This window comes from Gracilinanus agilis, chromosome 3 (genome assembly GCF_016433145.1).
Source record: "Gracilinanus agilis isolate LMUSP501 chromosome 3, AgileGrace, whole genome shotgun sequence".
In the NCBI taxonomy this organism is placed as follows: domain Eukaryota; kingdom Metazoa; phylum Chordata; class Mammalia; order Didelphimorphia; family Didelphidae; genus Gracilinanus; species Gracilinanus agilis.
The window spans coordinates 165,629,018-165,637,901 of NC_058132.1; the positions used below are offsets into that span (position 1 = coordinate 165,629,018).

Here is an 8,884-nt window from a genome sequence, read left to right on the forward strand (position 1 = left end):
ACAATTATTTACTTTTTCTTTTTAAATTTTTTGTCTTTATGTTTCATAAAGTAACATAAGTACAGTATATTATATAGTTTGTAAATAAACAAAATATTTTTCTGATAGCAGTAACCTGTCAAAATGGTTTTGAGAATTCTGGCCTACATGGACACTGAGAATTTAAGTGACTTGCTGGTGGTCATTCAGTAAGCATATATTTTGGGGTGGCATGCTCTAAGCCAAACTGCCTGTCAACAGCTCCTTATATTGACTTGAAATCTATCTTGAGGATTATACCCACTATTTCTTGTACATACCTTTCCCCCCAAAGCCAACCAAGCAACATAGGATGAAAGTACATGTTTTCTCTTGTGAATTTATGATTTCTGAGGTTTTAAAGACAGTAGTTGAGATGTTTAGTCTACATGGTACAGTGGTCTGTATTCCAAGTTGGGTGGAATATTTGGGGGTGGGGTGGGGTCCCAGGCTCCAGGGCAGAGTTAGGATATTCTTTTTCCCTTTCCCAATCTGATCTTGAAGCTAAGAAGGTGGCAGTTCAGAGTGGGGCAAATTAAAATCACTTGGATATGCCGCAATCATTCATTTTGGAATAAGGAATGGAGACCAAGTTAAGCTTGTCTCATGCTTAGATGTGGCAACCAACTGCCTCAGGTCCAAATCAGAGAGCTTTTCCATCTCTCCCCTGCACTTCCATATTCTCCCTGCAACCATGGGATTCCCAATTCTGGTACCTTCATGCTACTTAATTTAGGTGTATTTAGGTGTTCCTATATCCCATCCAATGTATCCCATAAAACAAGGTAACATTTTCTTGGGTGTGTAGGTCATTCATAATTATTTTATTTCATTCTAAACATTTAATTATTCTCTCTCTGTCTCTGTCTCTCTCTTACCCTTACCTTTCATCTTAGAATCAATATCGTGTTTTGGTTCCAAGGCAGAAGAACAGTAAGGACCAGGCAATGAAGATTAATTGATTTGCCCAGTGTCACATAGCTAAGAAGTGTCTGAGGCCAAATTTGAATCCAGGACTTTCTGTCTCTATGCCTGGCTCTAAATCTGCTGAGCCACCAGCTACAGGAGTTTCTGGGGTGGGTTGCCCAGATTAATCATCATTCCCTCACCACAGTCTCTCAACTTTCTGCTTTCAATCTTTTGTCCTCTAAGATCTGTCTTTTCTTTATGGTAGGACCAGATCTCAGGGTTTATATTAATTAATTATATTAATCCTGACCCAATTATGTCATTTCCAAATGATACCACTGTCCATTATTCTCAATAAATTATGAATGGATGAACAAATACTTGTCATTGAACTTCACTTCCTTCCCTCTACAACCATCTAGAGTCCATAAGTACTATCATCAGAGAAGAGCCACATGCCCACTCATACTAGGATGAGATGGGAGTCAATAACTCTAATTCCTTCAGAAAAGCTGGTGGACTAACGGGTCTTACTATCTGCCCCACTGATGGGTCCTGTCTCCTGGGCCTCATCAGCTGCCCTGCCGCTACATCATCTTGACCTCCTGAGTACTCTGTGACCTATGAATGTATTCTAAACACTCTTGTCATAAGATTTGCTCTTGGACCCTTAGGACCTGCAGGCCTTTGAGGCTGATGTGAAGCTGAACTTTTATAGTCTTTCCTTATTAGACTGTGTGCTCCTTGAGAGCAGTGACTCTTTTTGTATTTGCAGTGTGTTTGGCACAACACTTGGTACATAGTAATCATTTAATAAATGTTTTCCATTTACTCAAGATATGTTATTACCTTATTAAACGTTTAATAAGGTAATATTAAATTAGCTAATTAAAGTGCTAAATTGAAACATTAAAACCTGTGAGGAAGACATAATAAAAAATTTAAGTGACTTAACCTTGTTAAAGAGCCTGGTTCACTCTTGGTCGTGCCTGTGACACTCATAGAATGTCTCTACTTCATCATCCTCTGTAATGGATATTACTTCAGATATAAGTTTCAGTTATTTTTTCAATGATCTGTTTCCTTATGATTATTAGAAAGTGAAATGGACAGAACTAGGGCCAACTGGTTTATGGAAATTTAGGCTTGAGATAAAAAATTTCCTTACAAATAAAGCAATTCAAACAGAATAGGTTGCCTCATTAAATGAATTCTCAATAACTAGATGTATTCAAACATAAATTGTTTTGACTGTTTTTCAGAAATACATTTTAGAATGGGACAGGAATAGATTTGATGACCTCTGAGACCTTTTTTTGATACTAGAATACTACTATTTTTTTTTCTACTTTCAAAACATATTTTGCATATGCTCCGTTTCTTTTTTCTACTCTGCCCAAAATTCTAGTTCAGGTCCTTACCAGCTCTTACTCAAATATTGCAACATTCTCCAATTATTTTTCCTGCCTCTCCAGTTTCCCTCCATTTCAATCAATCTTCCACAGAAACGCTAAAGTGATTTTTATAAACCACAGGTCTGATCATGACATTCCCTTACTCAATTAAACCCCCATGATCCCTATTGCCTCTAGGTTGCAATGTCAGCTCTTCTTGCCTTTAAAGCCCCCACAACCTTGTTTCTTACATTTCCAAACTTATTATAAAATATTCCCCTTCCTATACTCTACAGCCTAGACATACTGGTTTCATGCTTTAGTGTTTTATGCTTTACCTTCACAAATGAAAATCTTTCTTCCTTTTCTATGCCTTTTTATTGACAGTTTTGTCTGTTTGGATTGAACACCCAAAGCTCCTATTTCCTTCAAAATTCAGCTCAAATGCCACTTTCCATATGCAACATTTTCTAATTTCCCTTCCCCAACTGCTGGTGTCCTCCACCCCCAATTATCTTGTATTTATTATAATTACACATGAATATATCTAGATGCTGGTTTTTTTTGGATAAAATATAAGCTCCTTGAGCAGAAGTATTGTTTTATTTTTGTCCTTGTATCTGCATTGCTTAGTATATAGTGCCTGGCACAAAGTGTGGGAGTAGTAAGAGCCTTTTGATTGATTACATGAAGAAAACTGGCAAGAAATAAGTGAGGTTCCAATCTCTGTGAATTGGGAAATGTGAAATCCCAGTTTGCATAGACTGAATCCTCAAGCATCCAATGTGTACTTAATGATTCTGAGTGAAAACAAACTCTATTTCTTCTCCCAGATGTGCCTGACCTTTCAAATTGATCCTGGGGGAGGCCAATACCCACATTCAAATATCCTATTTCCTATCATCAGGTGATTCCAATGACATTTTGTAGGTGCTGTTTCCTTCCCAAGTCAGGGGATCCTCAAGATTAAGTTACAGCCAGAAGCCAAGATCTCTCACTCAAAACAACTCTGAGTTTAGCTTAGTAACTGTGGTGTGAACTCGGACTCCTCCCAGAGAGAAAGAAGCAAAAGTCTTTCAACATTGATGGTCTAGGACTATGGGAGTAATGAAATAATAAGCCCTGATCCTGAGGGCTCAAGGTTGAAGAAAGGTGAGTGAATGTTCTATTTCTTCTGATTTTTCTTTTTTGAATCAACCATTAGGTGCCAGTGTTCATGGAAATGTTATTTACTTGTGGAACTGATTTAAGTTGAATTTACGAGAGTGAACTGGACAATGGGAAGAGTCAAGGAGCTTCCAGCTATATCACCCAGTGCTTTAGCCTCTGATGACTCTTCCAAAACAGGAGGCATACTCTTTATTTTTTGCTCCTAGAAATTTGTCTTTGTGAACCCTAGTAGTGATTGTATCTCCCAGAGCCATTTTTCTTTACCTCTGAAATACTCTCTATCTAACAAGAATCCAGTGAAGCAAGAGGACTTTATATATCTTTAAACATAAAAAATAAGATACATAGGATAATAAAAGAAGTCAATTATATTGATATTATATAACTAGATAGATTTAAAAAACCAAGCTTACAATTGCCGTGTTAAGAAGCCCTGCAGTAAAGGTTGTTTGGGGATGAGGGAAGTGGGGAGCAGTAAGGTAGCAAAGTATATAGAGAGCCAGTCCTGGAGTCAAGAGGACCTGGGTTCAGATGTGACCTCAGAACCTTGCTTACTATGTGACCATGGGCAAGTCACTTAACCCCTATTACCTAGTTCTGCTGTTTTTGTGCCTTCGAATTGATACCAAGACAAAAGGTAAGGATTAAAAAAAAAGATTTCTGTGGGATAATGATTTTTTTTTATCCTGGGACTCCATTCTAGGAGCATAGGGCCATAACCAGTAGGCAATGGGTCGCTCAGGGTCACCCAGCTGGGAAGTGTCTGAGCCCAGACTTGAACCTAGGACCTTTCATCTCTAGGCCTGGCTCTCAATCCACTGAGCTAGCCCAGCTGCCCCTACTTTAGGTTGCAGTTTCTTTAGCAGATGTAGTTTTTACAGGGTGGGGTTGCTAGCCCCACGCCCAACCCTCCTCCTTTTTCATCCGGGCTAATGATTAGAGTATCTAAATACATCTTCTGCTCATGTTACAAAAGGCACTGTTGCTTGTCCCCATTGTGCTTCAGCACCCCCATATTTGACTATAGAGGCAGAGCCAGGAGGAACTCATTGAGATGTTTTACCTAGCAGAGAGTGTAACTCAGGATGTTTTAAGTCCCTAAACATCCTGGTAACAAAAAGAGAAGGCAGAAAGGAAGACAACAAGTATTCATTAAGCATCTTCCATGTTCCAGGCACTATGATAAGTGCTTTACAAATATTATCTTATTTGATCATCACAATAATCTCTAAGGTAGATGCTATTACTATATCCATTTTATAGTTGGGAAAACTGAGGCAGTTGAGGAAACCTTGGGGCCTATGGTCCCACAGCTAATAAGCATCTGAGGCTAGATTTGAAATATAGTCTTCCTGGCACTGGACCCAGTAGACGGGACTTAGCCTCCCAGCTGTCATTTTTACCTTGTGATTATAAGTCAAAAGTATTTATGAAGTCCTTATTATGTTCCCCTTCCATCCCAGTCCTGAGGATGCAAAGAAAAGCAAAGAGAGTTCCTGAACTTAAGAAAAAGGAGGTCTGGACTTGAGTAGGGAGAATTTCCCATTCAAAAAAGGGAAGACACAAACATTATTAGGTACATGGGAGGTACAGAGTAGTTGGAAGATATCCTTAGAGGAGAAGACTGGTGGTGGGGATGAAGGAATAGAGAAATTATTATTTGAGTTGAATCTTGAAGGAAGCCAGGGATTCTAAGAAGGAATGAAGGAGAGCATTTTGGGTATAGGGGACATTTTATGCAAAGATCTAGTTGTGTCCGTTGGAGAATTTCATGTGTGAGAGACATCAAATAGGCCAGTATGTCAGTATCATGAAGGGAAATAATGTGGAGGAAGAATGGAAAGATAAGAATGAGCCAGGTGTTGAAGAGCCTTAAATGCCAAATAGAGTACATAATGCTGGACTCTAGTTAAATGTTGCTTTTTTCTCTTGTTCCCACAGATCACCCTGAGAAGAGAATGGGCATGGGAAATCACTCCATAGTGTCTGAATTTATTCTTGTGGGGTTAACAGATCAACCAGAACTGCAGCTCCCCCTTTTCTTCCTGTTTTTAGGAATGTATTTTCTTACTGTTATGGGAAACTTGGGCTTGATCATTTTGATTGGACTGAATTCTCACCTTCACACTCCCATGTACTTTTTTCTCTTTAATTTGTCTCTCATAGATCTTTGCTACTCTACTGTTATTACTCCCAAAATGCTGGTGAGCTTTGTTTCAGAGAAAAACATTATCTACTACTCTGGGTGCATGACTCAGCTCTATTTCTTTCTTTTTTTGGTTGTGTCTGAGTCCTTTATTCTTTCAGCTATGGCTTATGATCGTTACGTTGCTATTTGTAACCCCCTGCTTTATAATGTGACCATGTCTTACCAAGTCTGTTCTCTGCTATTGTTAGGGGTGTATGTGATGGGGTTTTCTGGAGCTATGGCTCATACAGGTTTCATGATGAGATTGGTCTTCTGTGATGTCAACACTGTCAATCACTATATGTGTGATATACTTCCCCTCCTAGAGCTCTCATGTTCTAGCACCCATGTTAATGAGTTAGTGGTTTTCATTGTTGTGGGCATTGACATTGGAGTCCCCACTATCACCATCTTTATCTCTTACGCTTTAATCCTCTCCAGTATCCTCCGCATTAACTCCACTGAGGGTAGGTCCAAAGCCTTCAGCACCTGCAGCTCCCACATAATTGCTGTTTCCCTTTTCTTTGGGTCAGGGGCATTTATGTATCTCAAACCTTCCTCCCTTCTATCCATGAGCCAAGGGAAAGTGTCTTCTTTATTCTACACCATTGTGGTGCCTATGCTAAACCCTATGATCTATAGCCTAAGGAATAAGGACGTCAAATTGGCTCTGAGGAAAACTCTGAATAGAGTGTTCTGAATAGGATCTGGACAATAAAAAGATACAAAATTCTGGACTGATCCTGATTTGAAGGCTTTTATGTATAGGGGAATGAAATCTTTAATTGTACTCATGAAAGAGAATCTCTACCTTACATATGAATTCTTATCTTCACACTCAGGTACAAACGAATCTCTTTGATGATATTCCTAGGGCATTAAATTATCTAATGTTCACTACAATTACACATAACTTTTACATAGGAAAACTCTCCTGCTTTTAAGGACATAGATGAGCATAACAAGGTTTATAGGTTTGACATTTAGAATTTTAGAGCTAAAAGAAACCTTAGTGGTTACCTGGATTTCATCATTCATGATACACGGTTTCCTTCTAATTGTCCAATGTCATACAACTAGTTGGAATAGACTCTCTTTGGCCAATGATATGACAAGTTATTGAAAAATTTTAGATAGGGATGGGAATTGTGTATTCATTGTCCTAATGGTGAGAAGAATTGACATTCTGGGTTACTCTAGAGGTTTTTGGGGAAGATTCTGTGTGTTAAAGATCAGAAACAAGCATTGTGTGGTAAAAGGTGAAGAGGGCCAAGAAAGGGGATTTTTCCAAAAAGTAGCGTGGTGGAATAGATAGAAAGATGATCCTGAAGTTAAGAAGCCCTGGGATCAGTTCCCTTTCTGTCATATACTGGTCATGTGACCTGGACATGTCATATAATCATTCTGTACCTCAATTTTCTTAAAGATTCCTTTAGAGGCTCTAAATTTATATTTTGTCACCCATCCTGGTTGTGCTCTGGGCAAGTCATGTAATCTCTCAGTCACTTCTTTAGAGCAATAAACTTCAGAGTAGTTGTTGAGGAAGAATAGCTGCATTGGAGGAAGAAGATTCACTTCTGGTTCTGTATGCCAATGAAATTATAGATAGCTCCAGTTTAAAAAAAAAGGTGGAATGTGATATGGTATACAGATAACTGAAGCCATTTTTCTATCTATCTTCATTGCTGCCAACTCTTGTACATTACTAGTCCTTTCTCTTTATAATGTTTGTTTTATATTTTACCTTCTGCTATCTGTGGTATTTGTTTTGGTACATCACATAATCATAGATTTAGAGCTGGAAAGTACTTCAAAAGTTACCTTGTCTAACTGTCTCAATTTTGAGAGGAAGAACTTAGAGACTCTGGGAGATGAAAGGATTCCCCAGAAACATGATAATTTTCAGAGAAAGGGTTTAAATCCAGGCCCTTTGACACCCGAACCAGTGTCTTAAATAGGAATAGTTTTCTTTTTCCTCCTTCCCTTTTTAGTTTAAAGCCTTTTTCACTCAGATTCCTGATACTGTTAGAAAATGTGTCATATAATCTGAGCATCTAAAAGTTGCTGGGGATCTAGATACTGAGTTTAACCTCCACACAGAGTATGCATGCCTTCCAAAACACTTTGACAAATAGTCCCTAATATGTGTGCTTAGTGTGATTCTGTGACAATGATTGATTTTAATTTTTTTCTACCGTAATAGCTCATTATACAAGGCAGATTTTGAAATATGGATATTCAATAGATTAACCTGAAAGCCAAGTCTTTCTTAAATAATTAAATTTCAAGTATCCAAGAGTTGTCCAAGGTCCATAATTTCTGTATCTTGAGCAAAGGTGATGAAGTCATAACCCTATTCTCAGATATCTTTTTTTCTCTCCATAAATTTCTCATTATTTCTTAAAGTCCTTGCCTTTAATAGGCAGCAGCAGTGGTAAAATCAAGAAGTATGTCTGGAAGGTCTTCACTTTCTTCAATGAGATTTAATAATCTCCAGCAATATTTTATAAGTTCCTTCTGGCAGTATTATTTGTCTCCGTAGGAGACACCATAACTGTGTAATGGTTGTCAGGTTTGACAGAAGTTGGGTTGTTCTCCTGTGTATTCTGGATTCATTGTATAGAAAGAGAGCAGATTTCTTTACTGCTCATGTTGAGTCAATAATTCTGTCAGCAAGAGTTGCTAAGCACCATTTCTCATTTTTTTTTCTGACTATGGCATCTTTCCTGATGGCAACAGTAGCAACATCTTTACTACTTGGAGTTCAAAAAGATTCTTTATCTGGAAAAGGTTTGTCTCTTCTGTATAAGAAGAGCCTTTTATGTATTACTTAGATCTAAATGTTCAGAGTTCCTTGTCTTCTTCCTCCTCTGTGTCACTTCCAACCCTGAACCACATGATTCTGCTTGTGTAATGTAAGTAAGTAGGTGAGACTCACATGGACCTTGGGTCAATTCTGAAGAGAATGGCTCAGTGTTCTATTTTAGTGCTAAGAGACTTGTACCTTGCAGTAATCCCCTCAATGGATCCTGTACATTTGTGCTTTGGAACGATGAAGCAATCTTTTTATTTATCTTTTGGTCCCTGTGATAGGGAATGGGTGGGAAGGAAAGAGAGACAGGGATGTGTCAAAGAGAACACTTCATCCTAGATAGGTAGAAATGCCCATTCTGGCTTATAGGAGAAACAACTATCATTGGTCTGT

The 8,884-nt window shown here is 38.3% G+C and overlaps 1 protein-coding gene across 1 annotated transcript; it reads left to right on the forward strand.

Annotated features, from left to right (window-relative positions):
* Positions 1–331: 331 nt before the first annotated feature.
* On the forward strand, positions 332–6,379 carry LOC123238942 (olfactory receptor 145-like). The gene is made up of 2 exons (XM_044666198.1): positions 332–343; positions 5,444–6,379. Exons 1-2 carry the CDS (start codon positions 332–334, stop codon positions 6,377–6,379), a joined length of 948 nt encoding a protein of 315 aa, XP_044522133.1.
* The last annotated feature ends 2,505 nt before the right edge of the window (positions 6,380–8,884 follow it).